Below are 20,687 nucleotides of genomic sequence, written 5' to 3' on the forward strand. Positions count from 1 at the left end.
AAAATTGAAGCTCCTCTCCCCCTAGAAAAAGGGTGACAACGAGATCCAATACAAAAAAAAATCTTTTATTCAAAAACTCAGCTAAATCGGCCACGTAAAGCTTGTACGCAAATAGGCCTGAATAAAATATCTTTTAAATAAAAAAAAACATCCATGTCAGTATATTTTGTGTACACGTTACAAGAGTCCAATTCATCTATTTAGCACCTTTATTCTGAATAACGCCGTATTGATTTTACGAATTTCATTCGTATTCCTTAGACTTGAACGTGTTCAGAAACGCTTTGTTCGTATGGGATTACGACATCTGCCGTGGAGAAATCCTGTAAACTTGCCACCATATCCGGACAGATGCAAATAATTGGGAATTGATACATTACAGCGCCGAAGAAAAATTCAACAAGCATTGACTATTGCGAAATTGATAAACGGGGAGATTGATGCTCCAGAATTGCTCAGCAAAATTAGTTTTCGAGCACCAAGCAGATCATTGCGATATAAGACGCTACTCCAAAACTGATATTCAGGACTATATTTCGCAGAAACGAACCTTAACTGCGTGCACATGAGCTTTTACTTCTTTTGAAGAGATTTTTAAGTTTGATGAGCCTTCCCGTCGATTCGCAGAAAAAATGAAACGAACCCTATTATAACGATAATTATTTATGTGTTAGTTATTTTTACTTGACTTCAGATGTATTTTAATTACTAACTGTTTTGTTTTTGTTGTTTAAAAGTAGTGGTTTTTGCGCCGGTCTGAGAAAATAATTTGTTCAAGTCATATTGAACAATCCAATCAGCGTGGTCACCACGAGATAGCGTTATGGTGATTGTTTTGACATATCGCATGTATTTAGAAAAATTATGGAGGAATTTTTCAATTTACTTGAGTTTGAACGAATGCAGATGGCAAATCCTTACAAATATGGATAAAAAATGATTATTCACGTGTTGTCATCAAACATATGATTTAAAATTGAAGAATCCAGCCAACTCTTTTGCGATCGCTACGCTGCCCGAGTGGCGAACTTTGAACTAAGCGATGGTGATAATTTTCAGATTTTGCTTGAAGATTCGAACAAAATGCAGGGTTTTTATTTTTTTTTCTTTTGAATCGAATACTAACATACAAAAACGTGTGAAAATTTGGTAAAAAATCGATCTTTAATGATTCAGTAACTTTCCGTGGTATGTTTGATTGATATTTATGGAGAAATCGTAACATGAAATACCAAATTTGAAGAAGTGAGGTTGGGTACTGTTTTCATATCTGGGAAAAGCTTTGTTTTAATGGCTGGATTTTGAGATTAATTGATAAATTATGATCAAAAGTTTTATGACTAGTCTATTTACTCATGTTTTATCATCTAAATCAAATCTGTATGTGAACTGAAAATTTCAAATTTCATCCGAGATTGTCAAGAGTATAGGACTATTTGAAATCATATGTTTGATGACAACACGTAAATAATCGTTTTTCTTACCCATATTTGTAAGGTTTTGCCATCTGCATTCTTTCAAACTCAAGTAAATTAAAAAATTCGTCAAAAATTTTTCTAAATACATGCGATATGTCAAAACAATCACCATAACGCTGGTGACCACGCTGATTGGACTGTTCAATTGTCCACTTGAAAATCTCGGAAGAAATTTGAAATTTTCAGTTCACATACAGATTTGATTTAGATGATAAAACATGAGTAAATAGACTAATAATACAGCTTTTGATCATAATTTATCAATTAATCTTAAAATTAAACCATGAAAACAATGAATTTTCCAGATATGAAAACAGTACCCAACCTCACTTCTTCGCTTTTGATATTTCATCTTACGATTTCTCCATAAATATCAATCAAACATACCAAGGAAAATTACTGAATCATTATTGATCGATTTTTTTACCAAATTTTCAGACGATTTTGTATGTTAGTATTCGATTCATAAGAAAAAAAATAAAAACCCGGAATTTTTTTCGAATCTTCAAGCAAAATCTGAAAATTATCACCATTGCTTAGTTCAATGCTCGCCACTTGAGCAGCGCAGCGATCGCAAAAGAGTTGGTTGGATGGTTTCAATAGGCTTTTTCCCACTCTGTTGGTTAAAGGACTATTCACACATTTCAGTTCCGTGACGGTTCAGTGAAAGTGCCTTCAGTGCGCCGTCAGTGTTCTTTTTTATCGGTACCCTTCCGTTCCGTTTCCGTGCTGTTTCCGTTCCGGCACAGCCAATGCAATGACATACCGACTTCAGTGAAAATGAAAAATATCGGTGACGACGAATTTGAGTTTGCCGGACGGACGCGACACTGACGGCGAGCTGCACTGAAACGGCACTGTGCCGGATAGGTGTGAATGCGCGCATAGTAAACGAATGAAATAATATCAGTATCCGTGAACGGTGTCGTGCCGGCACTGAACCGGACCGGATATGTGTGAATAGTCCTTAATGCGTTATTATGTTGTGTTTATGCAAAGGCATCATATTAACAAGATATCCAGCTCTCACATTTCCCGAACAAATCATTGGCAACATCCTTTTTTGCGAGCATGTCGCCTCAGGTGAGTCCGCATCGAATCTCATACATAGAAGTAGAGGAGAGAAATGTCAAATTCGTGCGCGCCAAAATAGCAGGGCTGTGCATCCATACAATTGACATGACAAGTTGAATGAGACGCCGTGCGATGGCGTTGCTGAACTGAAGATTAAGATCGCTCCAAGCTGACAGGGTCTGGTTTATGTTGAAATACTGCATATCCTTGCGGAGAGAGTTGGCATCACGGGGAGTACGATGAGGCGCCAAAGAGTTGCTCTCAAAAGGTCTAATTTCAAAGTGTATCAAACAACTTATAGTAAAATAATTGGTCGAAACAGTTATTTTGAGTGATAGTGCAGCTGTGGAAAGTGGAATTTTATTTTTACCTTTTTTTTAATAAATATTAAAAAATAGATATAGAATTCGCTCAAACTTTTGAAAAATTTTCCGAGGCCATAGGAGGAGTTTCATATACCAATAGATTCAGCTCGACGAACTGAGCAAATATCCGTGTGTGTGTGTTGTCAACAGAGAGGTCGAGATCTCAGAGATGACTGGACCGATTTTTATCAAGATAGTCGCAAATGAAAGGTCTCTTCGTCACCCTGAACGCTATTGAATGGTTTTGTGATCGGATGTTCACTTTTTGAATTATAGGAAGTTTTATGTCAAAATTGTTAGTTTTTTGACAATATATGTTCAATACCTTGAAAACAGAAAATGTTTAAGACTTAGATTCCGCACGGTAATAGCTATCGAACAAGCCATAGATTGTTAGAAATCCGTCCATTTTTACGGGGATATGGATAATTTTGTGTAAGCGACTTTTCCCCTTATTCCAGTAGTAGGAGTTTTACGCACTTGATGATAAAGCGATGTTTCGGAGCAAAGTAGAACACGATTTTCAATACTATTTTATGCAATTATTCAAAACAATGCAGTAATAACTGCTGGAAGAACACAACTTCTTATACCATTCGAAGAAGTTCGTCGAGATAAACAAATTTGTGTGTGAAAAATAATTTCATTAAGTTTTCTCGGAGATGGCTTGACTGATTTCTACAAACTTAGACTCATATGGACAGTCTTATGCTTCCGTATAAGGCTTCTGAATTTTATTTGGATCCGACTTCTGGTTTCTGAACTACAGGATGATATATGTAATGAAATTAAAATAATGTCACTCATATTGTTCGTAGATGGCTGAGCCGATTTCGTCCATATAACATTCAAATAAAATGTCTTGAGGTCCCACAAAAACTGTTTGTTTTTCTATCAGATCCGACTTCCGGTTTAGGAGATACAAGGTGATTGATGTAAAAATTTCACATAAATTTATCGGGTTTTTTTTTATTCAATAATATAATATAATATTAAGGCACACTGCTTAAGCTCTAAGATGCCAAGGGTATTTACTAATCTTAATTATCGTCTAACTTAAAACTAGAGTAGTATCATTATTGTTAACACCGCTGGCAACACTGGCGATAGAATCGCTAAACGCAGCATTGAGTGAACAAAGTTGATGTGCTAAACGTACCCCGACTGACATTTATGCTTCGTTGATAGGTAGAGAAAAACAAAAAAAAACAAGAATAAACAGTAAAGCTAGCCGGTGAATTATTAATTTTTTTTTTCATAAATACGTTTATTTCATAGGCAATATACATAAGTTTTTCTTCGCCGTGGCATCTACAATACATAGTACTTTAAACCTAATACATTTCGAATATCCTATTAGTATGTTGGTATTCATTAGTTAATCTAAACACTTTTTATCAAGCGAGTTGCTATTATAAATTACATTAAATGAAATACATTTATTTTGAACATGATCTTATAACTATTTCAAGTTTGTTTGTATCAGTTCATCACTTTTATTTAATATAAGATAGCTGGCTATTGGTTGAACTCATGGAAGAGAAAACAATCTAACATAAAATAAAATTTAAATTGGAACTCCAATGGACTTAATGAAATAATAAAGAAGTTTCATGTAAGGAACGTCACGACAAGCAAGAATGTCGCGAACTGGGACATTGGATAGTCTCCCTTGGGTACGCAAGGAATTTATTAGTTGAGATCTGACATCACGATACTCCACGCATGTCCAAACAACATGGTCAATATCGCGGTAACCTTCGCCACAAGCACAATGATTAGTCTCGGAAAGTCCAATTCGAAGGAGATGTGCATCTAACGTGTAGTGATTGGACATGAGTCTGGACATCACACGAATGAAATCTCTACTCACATCCAATCCCCTGAACCATGCCTTTGTCGATATTTTAGGAATAATTGAGTGCATCCACCGACCCAGATCATCTTTATCCCAAGAAGCTTACCAGCTGGCAAGTGTTCTTTGGCGAGACGCGCTATAGAATTCATTGAAAGCAATTGGTCTCTCATAAATTTCACCCTCAATAGCACCACGTTTGGCTAAAATATCGGCTCTTTCATTGCCTGGAATGGAGCAATGAGCCGGGACCCAAACTATTGTGATTTGATAATTATTATTCAATATGACGTTCAGGCACTGTTTTATTTTGCCCAAGAAAAAAGGTTCATTTTTGCCAGCAGCCTTTGAGCGAATGGCTTCAATTGCACTCAGACTATCTGTGAAAAGAAAATAATGGTTTGGAGATAATGTGACGATTACACTCAAACTATAATGAACTGCTGCTAACTCTGCTATATAAACAGATGCAGGTTCTTGAAGACTAAAGGAGACCGAAACATTATTGTTGAACATATCAAACCCTGTCGCTTCTTCAATTCGCGATCCGTCCGTGTAAAACATTTTCTCAGAGTCAATATGCCTGAACTTACTTATAAATATTTTTGGGATTTCCAACGAGCGTAGGTGTTCCGGAGTTCCACGCACTTCGCGCTGCATGGATGTGTCGAAAAATAAAGTTGAGTCAGGGACATTTAGGAGGCTGACACGGATAGGAATATATCTTGAAGGGTTGATTTTCTGTGACATATGGTTAAAATATACAGTCATGAATCTTGTTTGAGATTGAAGCTCAACTAGCCTTTCGAAGTTATTAATAACTAGGGGATTCAGTACCTCGCATCTTATTAGCAGTCGCGACGAGAGCTCCCAAAAACGATCCTTCAATGGAAGAACTCCCGCCAGAACTTCAAGACTCATTGTATGTGTCGAATGCATGCACCCTAAAGCAATTCGCAAACAACGATATTGAATTCGCTCTAATTTGATAATATGAGAGTTTGCAGCGGAACGAAAGCAAACGCATCCATATTCCATCACTGAAAGTATCGTTGTCTGATACAATTTTATTAGATCTTCCGGATGAGCACCCCACCAAGATCCGGTTATTGTTCGAAGAAAATTTACTCTTTGTTGGCATTTTGTTATCAGAAACCTAATGTGTCCTCCCCACGTGCATTTGGAATCAAACCACACCCCGAGGTATTTGAAAGTCAAAACCTGTTGGATCATTCTTCCCATCATATGAAGCTGAAGCTGCGCGGGATCATGCTTTCTTGAAAAGACGACCAGCTCTGTTTTCTCCGCAGAGAATTCGATACCCAGATGGACAGCCCAAACGGACAAGTTATCTAAGGTATCTTGCAATGGTTTTTGCAGATCAATAGCTTTGGGTCCAGTAACTGAAACTACGCCATCATCTGCCAATTGTCTTAGTGTACATGGGGATACTAGACAGCTGTCAATGTCATTCACGTAAAAATTATAGAGGAGCGGACTGAGGCAAGAGCCTTGCGGTAGACCCATGTAGCTAATTCTGAATGTTACCAAATCGCCATGTGAAAAATGCATGCGTTTCTCTGACAGAAGGTTGTGCAAATAATTATTTATAACCGCTGGGAGTCCATGTTGGTGAAGCTTGTCTGAAAGAACATCAATGGAAACTGAATCAAATGCTCCTTTAATGTCTAAAAATACAGATGCCATTTGTTGCTTTTGAGCGAAGGCAATTTGGATGTCAGACGAAAGTAATGCAAGGCAATCATTCGTCCCTTTATTTCTACGGAAGCCAAACTGAGTATCGGACAACAAACCGTTCGTCTCGACCCAAGTGTCGAGATGTCGTAGAATAATTTTTTCGAACAATTTTCTGATGCAGGACAACATCGCGATGGGTCTATATGAGTTGTGGTTGGAAGCTGGTTTCCCCGGCTTTTGAATGGCGATAACTTTCACTTGCCTCCAGTCAGGTGGAACAATATTTTGCTCAAGAAGCTTGTTGAACAATTCCAACAAACGTCTTTTTGCGAGGTCGGGCAGATTCTTCACCAAGTTGAATTTAATTCTGTCCAACCCAGGAGCGTTATTGTTACAAGACATGAGTGCTATGGAAAATTCCATCATTGAAAAGGGGCTATCAATGGAATCATTATTTGAAAAGGATTCCCTAATAATGCTACGCGTAGGAACAGAATCTGGACAAACTTTCCTCGCAAAATCAAATATCCATCGGTTCGAGTATTCCTCACTCTCATTTCCTACGTTACGATTCCTCATTCGTCTGGCCGTATTCCAAAGAGTGCTCATTGAGGTTTCTCTTGACAAACCTTCGACAAAATGTCTCCAATAGCTACATTTCTTGGCCCGAAGTATGCTCTTGTACTTGGTTTCTAAAGTCAAGAATTTTTCAAAATTCTGAGGAGTTCCTCCTCCTCGTTTTAAAAACGTCTTGAAGGCATTTTGTTTCGCGTGCTTAGCATCTGAGCACTCTTTGTCCCACCAAGGGTTTGGAGGCCTTCTTTTAGACGATGGACCAAGAAATCGTTTGGTTTGGGCTTGTTCTGCGGCCTCCAGAATCGAACAAACGAGGAAGTCATATTCTTCAAGTGGGGGGAGCTCTTCCATTGAAGTTAAGGCACTTGAAATATTACTTTGGTATTTAATCCAATCAATATTTTTTGTCAAATCATATGGAATATTAACTGAATTAGCAATGCCTTTGTTACTGCTAATTGAGATGATGATTGGTAAATGATCGCTACCGTGTAAATCAGGAAATACTTTCCAGGTGCAATCTAGTCGAATTGAAGTCGAGCAAAGAGATAAGTCTAATGCACTTGGACGTGCAGGAGGTCTTGGGATCCGTGTCATGCTACCCATATTTAGTACCGTCATGCTAAAATTGTCGCAAATATTATATATTAAGGATGCTCTGCTATCATTGTAAACGGAACCCCACATCATTCCGTGCGAATTGAAATCTCCTAAAATCAAACGTGGAGCAGGAAGGGCTTCGACAATTTCATTAAGCTGTCGTTGTCCAACTTGAGCTCTTGGAGGAATATATACTGAAGCAATGCAAATGTCCTTTCCTTTAATGTTTATTTGACAAGCAACAACTTCTATACTAGAAGTCGAAGGAATATTTAATCTATAAAAGGAATAACATTTCTTAATTCCTAAAAGCACTCCACCATACGGAGAGTCTCTATCGAGACGTATAATGTTAAAGTCATTAAAATTTAAGGCTGTGTTTGATGTAAGCCATGTTTCGCATAAAGCAAATACATCACATTTTTGACTATGCAACAAAACTTTAAATGAATCAAGTTTTGGCATGATGCTTCGACAATTCCACTGCAGAACAGTGATTGAATCATTTGCGGCGGATGATAAATTATCCATCAAATGATACAAAACCTGAAAGAACTGGCCATTGAGCTGATAACTGTTTCAAAAAAGTTCTAGCTATTGGAAGGAATGCCGTTATGATAGTCTTTAGAGGTTCAGAAATATTGAATGCTGCGAAAATCCATTCTACAATTTCCGAAAACTTAAGTAATCCTGTTGGTGAATATGAAACGGAGCCCACTGGATTATTGTCTTTTCTTGAGCTAGTTCCTGGATTGGTTTGTGAATTTGACAAACCAGGAGGCACAGTTTTTGGTTTTAAATTTGGCTTTTTAGCTTTAACACGGGGATCTTTTTTTGAAGATGTAATTTTAGGTGTCTTTTTAGGTATTTTGTGGTTTGTTAATCTCCTCTTAACAGACCCTTGAGGAGTGACAAACGAGGTATCTTCACTATTTCCGTCGGAGTCAGATTCCTCTGGCTCCATAAGATTTGAAAAACCGTTTTCGGTTTCCAAGGGGGAGACATGTATGACCGTTTTAAGCATTTCTGCATATGTACGCTTAGACCGTGCTTTTAAAGAAAGCTTCATTTTGTCTTTACGCAACTTAAATGCAGCGCATACTGAAAGATCATCATGAGGTCTCTCCCCACAATAAACACATTTTTCAACATCTTTATCGCAAAGATTATCCTTATGAGGCCCTTGACATTTGATACATTTGGACTTATTACTACAGTAAGTAGCTGTATGCCCGAATTTTTTACAGTTCGTGCAATTCATAACATGCGGTACGAAAAGCCGAACAGGAAGACGAATTTTATCGATATAGACATGGCTAGGCAACGCAGATCCGGCAAATGTTACACGAAACGAATCTGAGGGACGATACGACTTTTTTCCATCGACAATAGATGCTGAGTACAATTGCTTGCACTCGAGTATCTTAACTCCCTCAAGCATGGAGTTTTTAAAACGACCAACTCCATTTTTAAGTAAATCATCGGCCGTCAGACTTGCTTCAGTCACAACACCGTCAATTTCCACCTCCTTCGATGGAATGTAAACTCGATATTCAACAGAGAATAATTTACAGGTTACAATTTCGTTCGCCTGTTTCAAGTCGTTGATAACAACTCGAATTTTATCTCTATTAACTTTACATATTTCTTTAACTTCAGAGAAATGTGATGTCAAATCCTTGGTAATTTGCTTCAAATTTAAAATCTTTTCTTTTTTTCGAAGATAGACTATCCATGGCCCAGTGGTACCCTGTGGATAATGTTTAGCCCTCGGAGTATTTAAACTCTTACTAGTATCCGGAATCGGATTCGGATGATCTTCCATGAGATCATCCATTACATTAAATTTTTTTGTAAATTAATAATACCAAAATAAAAACTTATTTTTAGTAAAATTTCAGATATAAGAAATAAAAAATAAATTAAATTAAATCTACCTTGTAGCTGTCTCTGTTCCTTTATCGTGAAGAACGACGTGAAGCTCTTCCAACGGTTTCCAATTGGCAGTCTTCTGCTGTTTCCAATTGGCAGTCTTCTGTCGTTTACTGCTATCTCAGTTGCTCTGCCGTCGTTGTGAACACCACTGCACTTGCTGTGCTGCCTGTACCTGACCCCAGGTACAGTGCTTTTGCTCTTGGTGGCGATCAAATGCGATGCTTGCAGTGTAGCACCTCGCGATATATGCCGTCTCTTTTGATCCTACGCAGCGTACAAATTCTGGTACCTGGTAGATCAGCACTGGGTTGCTTTAGCACCTTTGTGCCTTTGCACCCCTTCGTCTTCGCACCTTTATGCGATGGCACCTCTGTGACTCGTCACTTCTATGCTCTCGCACCTCTGTGTTTCTACACCTCTGTGCGTATGAACGGGATGGCCTTCGTTGCTAGCTTTCCAGTCGGGAAACGCCCCGAATATTGCGTTTGCTATGGGCAGTTTAACTACCTGAAGCTTAGAATTGTCTCGGTAGCAGCCGTTAACTCACGAGCCAGTACAATCGAAACACAACCTCTTCGCTTGAATGGTTTTTACTGAATGTTGAATTATTAATATTTGATTTGATTTAAAGCATTGATAAAAAGATCGTTTGTTGATATCTGTAAGTAAAATGAAATATTTATTAGTAGAAATACGTTGTACTTACGTTCGCTTCCCAACTTACCTGCAGCTACACCTAAAAGGAAAAGAGATAAAGAATTGAAATAGGATAGGAAGAAAGTAGAATACTTACCGTGTGAGTTGCGCCAGACTGAATATTTGGAACCAAACTGTTGACGATCTGTTATCAACAAATATTGTAAGTAGTATATTTACCGATAATAGCTTGAAATGTAGCAAAGTATAATTTAAGCAGGAAAGCGAAAATAAGATCGAGTGAAGGCAACGGTGAGAAAGAAGCAACCTAGGGTAAAACCACTAATTGTAAGTCAAGTGAATTATAAATCGAAAACCTTAGTTACACAAAACAAATATATTTCAGTTTGAGCTGCTGAATACAAAATTAACAGCTGCTACAGAAACGGTTTTATTTGGTTTCCTTCGAAACAATTATGTAATATAGTATCTGGCGATCGGTAGTGGCCGGTGAATTGAATTTAGGATGAGATTATTCCAGATGGCGATGGTAATTTTCTATGTTGGCCGCATTCTTCGGTCCGTGAGGGTCCGCGGGAAACACCCCCAGGCTACGAAGGCCCGGCGGGTGGCCCGCATGCTGGTCATTGACTGGAGCGGTCTTCCGGTGATGGTGATGTTACGGAAGAGAATGAAAAAAAAGAAGTAAATATTGTGGGAAACGGGGTAAAAAAGGGGTGTGGGAACAAAATGTTTGAAAACGACAGAGATCTAATTAGTTGCCATCGAGATGGTGAAAAAACAGGGAAAGGGGAACGAAAAAGTTAGTGACAAAAAAAAAAAAGATCTTGTTAATTCCAATGAAGATGGTGAACAGGGACGGGGATCGAGAGAATCGGGCGGATGTTAGTGTCGAACCTGTAGGTGGAGATTATATTTTCTGAGCGAGGAATAACACATTACACTTGTATATCAATGTGTTTAAGGTACTGGTATATGAGAAGCATATATGAACTATCCCGACTCGCCAACACATCCCGAACCGGCACCTCAGGCGGTCGTTGATGTTTGATCCGTCAGTGTAAAACACCTTTTCACAGTTGACTGTTCTAAATTTATTATAAAAAATATTTGGGGCCACTTGAGGGCGCACGTGATCCGGAATTCCACGAATTTCTTCTCTCATGGATGTGTCGAAAAACACAGTAGAATCAGAAGTATCCAAGAAATGAGCACGGTTGGAAACAAACGAAGAAGGATTAATATTCTGAGCCATGTAATCAAAATACAAGGACATAAAACGGGTTTGAGAGTTAAGCTCAACTAACCTTTCGAAGTTTTCAATCACCAGAGGATTCAAAATGTCGCATCGAATGAGCAAACGATATGAGAGATTCCAGAACCGGTTTTTCAGTGGAAGAACGCCCGCCAGCACTTCGAGGCTCATCGTGTGAGTCGATTGCATGCAACCCAAGGAAATACGCAAACAACGATACTGAATTCTTTCCAGCTTGATGAAATGAGTGTTCGCCACTGATCGGAAGCAGAAGCATCCGTATTCCATCACGGACAACATCGTTGTTTGATACAACCTGATCAGGTCTCCTGGGTGGGCACCCCACCATGATCCGGTTATTGTACGAAGAAAGTTGATTCTCTGCTGGCATTTTTGTTTCAGATACCTAATGTGACATCCCCAGGTGCCTTTGGAGTCAAACCAGACCCCGAGATATTTAAATGTGAAGGCCTGAGCTATGGTTTCACCCCCTAGTTGAAGCTGTAATTGTGCTGGTTCTCGCTTCCTCGAAAATACAACCAGCTCAGTTTTCTCCGTAGAGAACTCGATACCCATTTGAAGAGCCCATGATGATAAGTTGTCGAGAGTATCTTGTAATGGTCCTTGGAGATCGGCAGCTTTGGGTCCTATAATAGACACAACGCTGTCGTCGGCAAGTTGTCTTAGCGTGCAAGATGTGTTGATACATTCATCGATATTACTTACGTAAAAATTGTATAAAAGGGGGCTTAGGCATGAGCCCTGAAGAAGACCCATGTAACTGAATCGTATTGTCGACAAATCACCATGCGCGAAATACATGTATTTCTCGGACAATAGATTATACAAAAAGTTATTCAAAATTGGTGAAAGACCATGATGATGCAACTTCTCAGATAGGATGTTTATGGAAACTGAATCAAAAGCCCCCTTGATGTCTAGGAAAACTGACGCCATTTGTTCTTTACGAGCAAATGCCATTTGAATTTCTGTTGAGAGCAACGCAAGACAATCGTTCGTTCCTTTGCCCCTGCGGAAACCAAATTGTGTATCTGAAAGTAAACCATTAGTTTCGACCCAATTGTCTAGACGAAACAGAATCATTTTTTCGAACAATTTCCGGATACAGGAAAGCATAGCAATCGGCCGATACGAATTGTGATCGGAGGCTGGTTTCCCTGGTTTTTGAATGGCGATAACTCTGACTTGTCTCCAGTCGTGTGGGACAATATTACCCGTGAGGAACTTGTTGAATAAATTCAGCAAGCGCCTTTTGGCGGGGTCAGGCAGATTTTTCAACAAGTTGAATTTTATTCTGTCTAATCCCGGGGCTTTATTGTTACATGACAAAAGTGCAAGTGAAAGCTCTACCATCGAAAACGGTGATTCGTTTGTATTTGGTGTCGCGGCGCGGGTGATCTTCTGTTCCGGAACAGAGTCTGGGCATACTTTTTTAGCGAAATCGAATATCCAGCGGTTGGAGTATTCCTCGCTTTCATTCGTGGTGTTATGATTGCGCATTCGTCGGGCTGTGTTCCAAAGAGTGCTCATAGATGTTTCTTTCGTTAAGCCGTCTATAAACCGACGCCAGTAACCGCGTTTCTTGGCTCTAATCAAGTTCTTAGTTTTAACGTCTAACGCCGCGTAATTCCGGTAATTATCAGGTGTTCCATTTTTTCTGAATTTTTTATACGCGGAGGCTCTCTCCGCGTTTAAATTTGTGCACTCTTTGTCCCACCACGGGTTGGGAGGACGGATGTTAGTTTTTGCGCCGGGTACACGTTTCGTCTGAGCTTGAATCGCAGTATCGAGAATCAAGCCAGCCAAAAACGTGTACTCTTCCTCCGGAGGAAGTTGTTGAGTTCTTTCAAGTTTCTCAGATATCGAGGTCGCATAGCTATTCCAATCAATATTTCGTGTGAGGTCATACGAAACATTGATTGTCTTCGATGGTTTTAAGCCGCTGGTGATTGATATTACGATCGGTAGATGATCACTACCGTGGGGATCAGGAATTACCTCCCACGTGCAATCCAACCGTAGCGATGTCGAGCAAAGGGATAAATCCAGCGCACTTGGTCTTGCTGGTGGTGCAGGAATCCGTGTCATTTCTCCCGTATTCAAGATTGTCATATTGAAGTTGTCGCAAATATCATGGATCATAGCTGATCTGTTATCGTCGTGAAGACAGCCCCATCCCGTACCGTGTGAGTTAAAGTCTCCTAAAACCAACGTCGGTGCGGGAAGGAGCTCTATGATATTACTGAGCCGCCGATGCCCAACCAAGGCTCTAGGGGGAATGTAGATGGAAGCAATACAAAGGTCCTTACCTTTGATTGTAACATGACATGCGACAACTTCAATACCTGGTATCGAGGGGAGGTTAATTCGATAAAAAGAATAGCACTTTTTGATCCCTAAAAGTACTCCTCCATAGGGATCATCTCGATCCAGGCGAATAATGTTAAAATCGTGGAAGTTTAAGGATATTTCAGAAGTTAGCCAAGTTTCGCACAATGCAAATGCGTCACATTTCAGATTATTTACTAGAAATTTAAAAGAATCTATTTTTGGGATGATACTTCTGCAATTCCACTGTAAAACAGTGATTAGATCCGTGACCTCGGTGGATGATTTAGCCATCGAAGGATACAATCGCTGAGAGAAGGGGCCAATTTGCAGTCAACTGCTTCAAATATGTTTTTACTGTTGGCATGAAAGCAATTAAAATGCTTCTAAGAGGGTCTGAAATATTGAAAGTTGTAAAAATCCAGTCCACAACATCAGAGAACTTGATAAGTCCAGCACCTAGTTGGTTCTCTGGTAGATTTTCTGGGACGCTTGGGGATTTTGTAGTTCCGGGAAGTCGTGGGAATTCCATCTCGGAATTGAGTTTTCCGAGACCAGGAGCTTTTTGCTTCGGTGTTGTGTCCCGATTCCCGTTAGCTGTAACTTTTCGAAGCCCTTCGGAAGACACCTTCGAACCCTTACTAGGTAGCTTATGAGAGGATTTATTTATTCTTTTCCTACAGCTATGAGGGACCGCCGAAGATGGACCTTCCAAAGGGTCGTCAGAATCGCTCTCGTCAGTTGACAAGCAGGCATATGGGTTCGTTGTCTGTTTAGGAGGGGTGGCACTTTTAAGCATCTCTGCGAAAGAACGCTTGGAGTGCTCCTTCAGGGAACGCTTCATTCGATCACCTCGCAGTTTGTAAGCGGGACAATCAGAGAGGTCATGCGGACCCTCCTTACAGTAGAGACACTTTTCAGCATCCTTACCGCAAGAGCCGTCCGCATGAGCTTCCCCACAGTTAGCACAACGTGGCTTATTGCTGCAATGGGTAGCTGTATGCCCCAGTTGTTTGCAATTAGTACAGTTCATTACTCGGGGTACGAATAGGCGAACAGGCAAACGAACCCGGTCCAAGAGGATGTAGTTGGGCAAAGCAGAACCGGCGAAGGTCACACGATAAGAGTCTGATTGGGGATAGGACTTTGTTCCATCCCCGGCGATCGATACTGAATGCAATCGCTTGCAATCCAGTATCTTGACATTCTTAAGTGAGGGGTCTTTAAAACAACCCGCCCCGTACTTAAGAACGTCCTCGCAAGTCAAACTCGAATCGGTGACCACACCGTCGATTTCTACTTCGCGAGCTGGCACGTAGACGCGGTACTCCCGCGTAAAAGGATCATTTTGAACGAGCTCATTAGCCTGTTTTGAACTGGTAAACAGGACCCTGAGCTTGTCTGGACGTATCTTATCAAAACTTTTTATAGTATTGTATCGCGAGGACAGGTCCCGCGATATTTTTAAAATATTTAATTTTTTTTCTTTCGATTTGGTCCGGAAATAGACCGCATAAGGACCGGCCGGTAGTGCGAGCCCATCCGGATAGCTCTTTATGCGAGACTTTTTATAGTCAAGGGAAGTCTCCATTTGATCATCGGGAACGGGGGGGTCAGAATTTAGACTAGACATGTTGCGGAGCTACCTCCGCACAGAAATAAGTGAATCGGGGAGAAATAGAACAGTCGAATGCAGGAAGGAAAAAAAAACTAAATAATGATACTTAACTTAAATCCAACGGGGGCCACCAAGGCCTAGCCCTCGTCGATCGGCGTATCGCCGCTGCGATGGTGTGCAAAAAACCTCCGAGAGGAAAAAGTACACTCTTTTTTAATCCGCACAGTGATATCACTTACACCGCTGGGCCTGTTTTGATCGATCGAACAATCACCGGCTAACGGTACTGTTTCGATCGTCCGCTCACAACAATACACTGCTTCAGTATATAATGTGCATAAAACCTTTCACAGGAAAAAGCACTATTGTCTATTACACAATAGCGATCTAGTTTTGATCGTCCGGTCACTTTATCACACACGGCACTGGTTTTCAACGCTTTCGCAGTAAACACAAAGCACGTCCGTTCACTCGGAAGGTTGAAACGGCAATGAAATTTATCGGGTTGATCGGGTTCGCAGATTTTGAGAGTCGGAGACCCGATAAACTCTACCTGTTTTCGCTTTTCGACCTCAGGAGGTACCCAAAAATTTTCAGTGAAACGCACTGTGATTTTTCTAAGATGGCTACACTGATTTTCAAAAATTTGGAATCTTATGAAATGGTGAACAATCTATTGGGAGAATTTAACTGACTTCGGCTACATCGATTTCCGAATTCCGTTTTTAAAAGTATCGGGAAAAGAGAAGCTAAAAGAAGGCCAAAACGAAGTTAATAAACAACAGTTCAAATTGAAATAAACTTATGGTCCCATACAACATAGGTGAATTTTATCCGATTCCGACTTCCAATTTAGAAATTACAGGGTGATGAGTTTTTAAAATTCGAACCGCCATCGAAGATGACGATACCAAAAAATCTTCAAAGTTGAGCTCAAAACGAATATTCACGCGAACTACTGCTTGGTGGATTGAGCACGTTTTTTCAATAGCGGTGTATCATCTCGAGGCCACCATGTTTTGTTTACAGCAATGCGAATAGGAGAGTGGTGAGATCGTTCCCCCCCTTACTAATAATCGGGCTAGACTAAACTCCATCGGTTATTCGAGGAATGTTTGATCAATTGATGTATTTTTCTTCAGGTTAAACGCTAGATTTAAGTCGGGCGCGTTGTTGTTCGATTGATGGTGACGGAGTGATATCGAAGCCGTATTACAGCTGTCTATTAAAAAAACAGAATGCAATCAATTAAATATATGAATTGATAGCGAACAGCCGCGTTGTCCGGAGTTTTACGAATTTGAGAAGAGATTTCGTATTTTAGTAGAAGTGCTTATTAATACAAAACACTATAAAATTATTCTCGGTAGCCGGCTACCCAGAGCAATAAACACATGATAATATTATTCGAAAATATACTACACAATGTAAAACTACGTGATATTCCCAAGCAAGTTGTTTCAGAACAACATTTTGCAACACGGGCGGTCTCTAATACTAATGCTAATGTTAAACACTGCATATCTACCTTGCGGTTCAACATTAACCGCTAAGCAGGCGTAAAGTTCTTGCTATTTACAAAATATTTGCATCAAGGTGCAGTGTCTTTTCTGACGTGTTGAAAGATCGAAACATCTTGCCGTCAACCGATGTTAGGCAGCATTAGCATTGTTTCAACATAAACTGCTACTGCACTGATAAGTCGAAGACGAAACGTAAAAAAAGTTATGTGCACTTCGCATAAACTGGCTACCCATGAGGTACCAAACCTCCAAAGGACTAGCCTACATCAGTTTATCTAGCAGACTCGATAGCTCCGTATCATGAATTTATTCTCACAAACAGTTTGAGGCTAATTGAAGCTATTCGCTCAAAATAAATTATTCTGAATAAATAACACAGTTTGCTGTCAGGGATTTCGTTTAGCAGTTCTATTCGACTTCTATGGTCAGTCACATAATTTTCAATAACAATTAATGTCATACTTTCCTAACATGCTCACTTACCGCGTTCGCTATGCTTTTTGTGAGGCACTAGCGTGGTCTTCTAAAACTGCATCATGGTCGATAAACTTACTGAGATTTCGTGACATGTAGTACGGTCTGTCGAAGCCATTGTTCAACAGAATGTCTTTACAAAAGCAAAGGAAAATTGTGTCAATCGTCATCTGGAATTGAAAAAAGCGGGTGATATCTAGATGCATTGTAAGTTTTGCAGCGCCCACACACGGAAAAGCTCACGATCGAAAAACAACTAAAACTATTAGTTACTATTATGAATTTTGTTCAAATTTTGTACAACTATTTAAATTGTCACTTTTGGGAAGTAATACAGTATTTATAACCAAAAATAACGGACCATCAGGATTAAATTTTTATGAAAACAGCATTGATATGGTTCATAATTAAATTTTGCCACTGACAGACTGTTGGAAACATGGACAATGTAGCCGATCCAAAGTGTCTTGAAACTTTCCATCCTAAGATATTCACACGGATTGAACAAAAAATTAGGGAATAGATCACGTACACTCACCTCATACACAGCCATGAAACAATGTGCGATCAGGTACACGACGGCACCCATCAAAATCAGTATGGCATGCGGATGGTACAATTCACGTTTTTGTTGGATCAGTTCAACACCAACAAATCCCACCATCACTAGAATGAATGATTTTGCCATGAGGAGAGCAGTGCCACTGACGAAGTTCACGGAAAGAAATTTAGTAGCATTCATGGACAGTAGGTTAGTCGCTCGTTTCCCTGCTCTACAGAACGGTTGGCCTTGCATGGATGTTATGACGTAGGCGTTCCTATGAATCAGATCCAAGCATGAAAAGCAACAGTCTAGACATAACAGACAGCAACCTGCGCAGCATCCTGTTTTACCACTACCGCACCACTTCTTGCACTAAAATTTTTCAAACTATCACGATCCAGTTTACATGAAAAGTTGGACAACCTCTTACCCGAACGCATCTTAGAATCAAACGAAACAGGTTGGTGATTGCAATCAACAAAGAACCTAGTACCACGGTTCCTAGATGATACCACAGTAGTAGAGCGAAGCTCCTTTTCATGACACTATTAAGTTTGGATTTATCTACGGTGAAGTACCAGGCCGTAATTGATCCTGCGGTGACCATGTGCTGACAATCGATAAGGAATTGACAGAACCAAAGGAATGCCAACAAATTATACCATCGTGTAACCAATACCAGAGGAGATTTCACGTACAGAACACGTTTCGCTGCTAACATTGGTTCCCCGGCACCTTCGATAATCAGAATAAAACACACTGCTACAGTGAATGTAATCATTAACGTGACGATTGTCTGAAAGAAGTACGGTTCATGATAAATACTATACTGTTTATGCCATCAACGATTAGGGGAATACATACCAGCAAAGGGATGAATAGAAGAAACAGCCCTTTCCTGATTGCTCGGCTGGCCTCGTAAAGTATCTCAAGAATCAAGTGTAAATTCCCCCACATACAGTAAATCCAAATAAAAATCACAGTACTTGCTACACTGGCACCAATCGGATAGAGCAAATAGTTTTCTGCATTGTAATCCGATCTCCAACTTGAAATCCAACGGAACCAGAGCCAGCACGTTCCGATTGAGCAAGTCGGTACAATCATCAGCATAGTTACCCAGACAATCAGTCTGGGGATACACCATAAAAGCATCAGCATCAACTGTGAGCTGAAAAACGTTAGCAGAAAAATCCAAAATAGTTCCAAATAGCACATGTTTAAATCCTGCCAAATTTCTTCGAGAAAGCTTTGCGGTATGTGGTCTGCGTCCATGCGGAACAGACGGATTCGAACACACCGATTGAAGAACAGTATCCTACGGCAACCAATTGGTAAGGGTAAGCCAACAACAACAACAGGAGCGAGTATTATCAAGACTACCTACAATCCATCGCCTTCAGGACATTTTGCTACACAGTTTTTCGAAGCTTCAGATGACGACAACGTTACTGTTAGCAATAAATATTTCCTATTGATCATACTTTCACCCTAAAAATTCACAATTGCGATGTATTTGGCATATTGCATAGATTGATGTTGTTTACTTACGGAGCAAGGAAGATCGACGTTCCGTGTATTATTACGGCCACACACGTTCCCACAGTCATCGTATCCGTTTATCACACGAAATACGTCCGATTGCGGTAAACAAAAGCAGACTAGAATCAACTGAAACATGAATACTGATTAGACAAGTTGTTCAATTGTCGGTTCAATACACAGTCAATTGTATTAGACCTTACCAAACCTATAACATATACGGATTTGATCAAAAGAAAAATTCCGTCTGTGCACGTTCTATCTTTGCGGAAAATACTGTCTTCAACTATTTTTCCTGATTCTGCAATACATTGGATGTGTATAAGGTTGAAATATAGATACAATAGCTAAACAAATTACCAACTTCCAATGACATCTTCTCGTAGTTGAACACTTATGACGTTATTCGAACAATTCACATGCTAACTAGATTACAGAAGCTGATAAAAATTTACACGATCGATTCATATGTAAACAGCACTTCAATTCAATATGCTTTTTCATTGCAACACATAACCAATGCGATTTGTTTCAAGATTTCATGTGCAAATTCACTAAGATGCGAGATTAGATTATTTTTCACTTAGCTTTGATGTGTTTTTTTCATGTGAATGTGATGTGCTTTGCTATTGAATCGAACTACATGTGTTGAACACTTCATTTTCTAGTGGAAATGAGTACAGCACAAATGGATGTGAAAAAAAACATTTGATTCGGTCAATTGTGCTTCAATTGAAATCTATATGTAAAACAATGTGACATTCATATGAAATTCTTATAGAATTTAGAAGTAACGATATATCTTATCGTTTTGATGTGCTTTTCAGATAAATGTAGCATGATTTCCACTAAATATCAACAGTTTTTACTCTCATTTAATGAGTTAAGTGTATATTTCAAAAATTTCATGTGCTCTAAAAGTAGTGATAGTCCAAATGTGTTGCACATGATGCTAGCGTGCAAATTATTTTCAGTGTATAAATTTGTCTATTCCGTTGCATAAATATTTGATCCTTTACTGATATTTTGGAACCTAATTTTGCTTTTAATTGGATAAAAAAAAATTATTTTAAACTTTCGTGCGTTCTCCGTTTTCCGGGTTTTTACGTAAGTTCAAAACGCAACTTAAAACTGCAATATATTT

The 20,687-nt window shown here is 39.5% G+C and overlaps 1 protein-coding gene across 1 annotated transcript; it reads right to left on the minus strand.

The window, feature by feature from the left end:
* Positions 1-15,299: 15,299 nt before the first annotated feature.
* Positions 15,300-19,929, minus strand: LOC131432530 (choline transporter-like protein 1). Its single transcript, XM_058598863.1, has 8 exons — positions 19,904-19,929; positions 19,747-19,844; positions 19,553-19,672; positions 19,389-19,492; positions 18,866-19,319; positions 18,432-18,797; positions 17,996-18,373; positions 15,300-17,627 (listed from the first exon to the last, which is right to left on the minus strand). Exons 1-8 carry the CDS (start codon positions 19,917-19,919, stop codon positions 17,475-17,477), a joined length of 1,689 nt encoding a protein of 562 aa, XP_058454846.1. The 5' UTR covers positions 19,920-19,929; the 3' UTR covers positions 15,300-17,474.
* Positions 19,930-20,687: the final 758 nt, after the last annotated feature.

This window comes from Malaya genurostris, chromosome 2, assembly GCF_030247185.1.
Source record: "Malaya genurostris strain Urasoe2022 chromosome 2, Malgen_1.1, whole genome shotgun sequence".
In the NCBI taxonomy this organism is placed as follows: domain Eukaryota; kingdom Metazoa; phylum Arthropoda; class Insecta; order Diptera; family Culicidae; genus Malaya; species Malaya genurostris.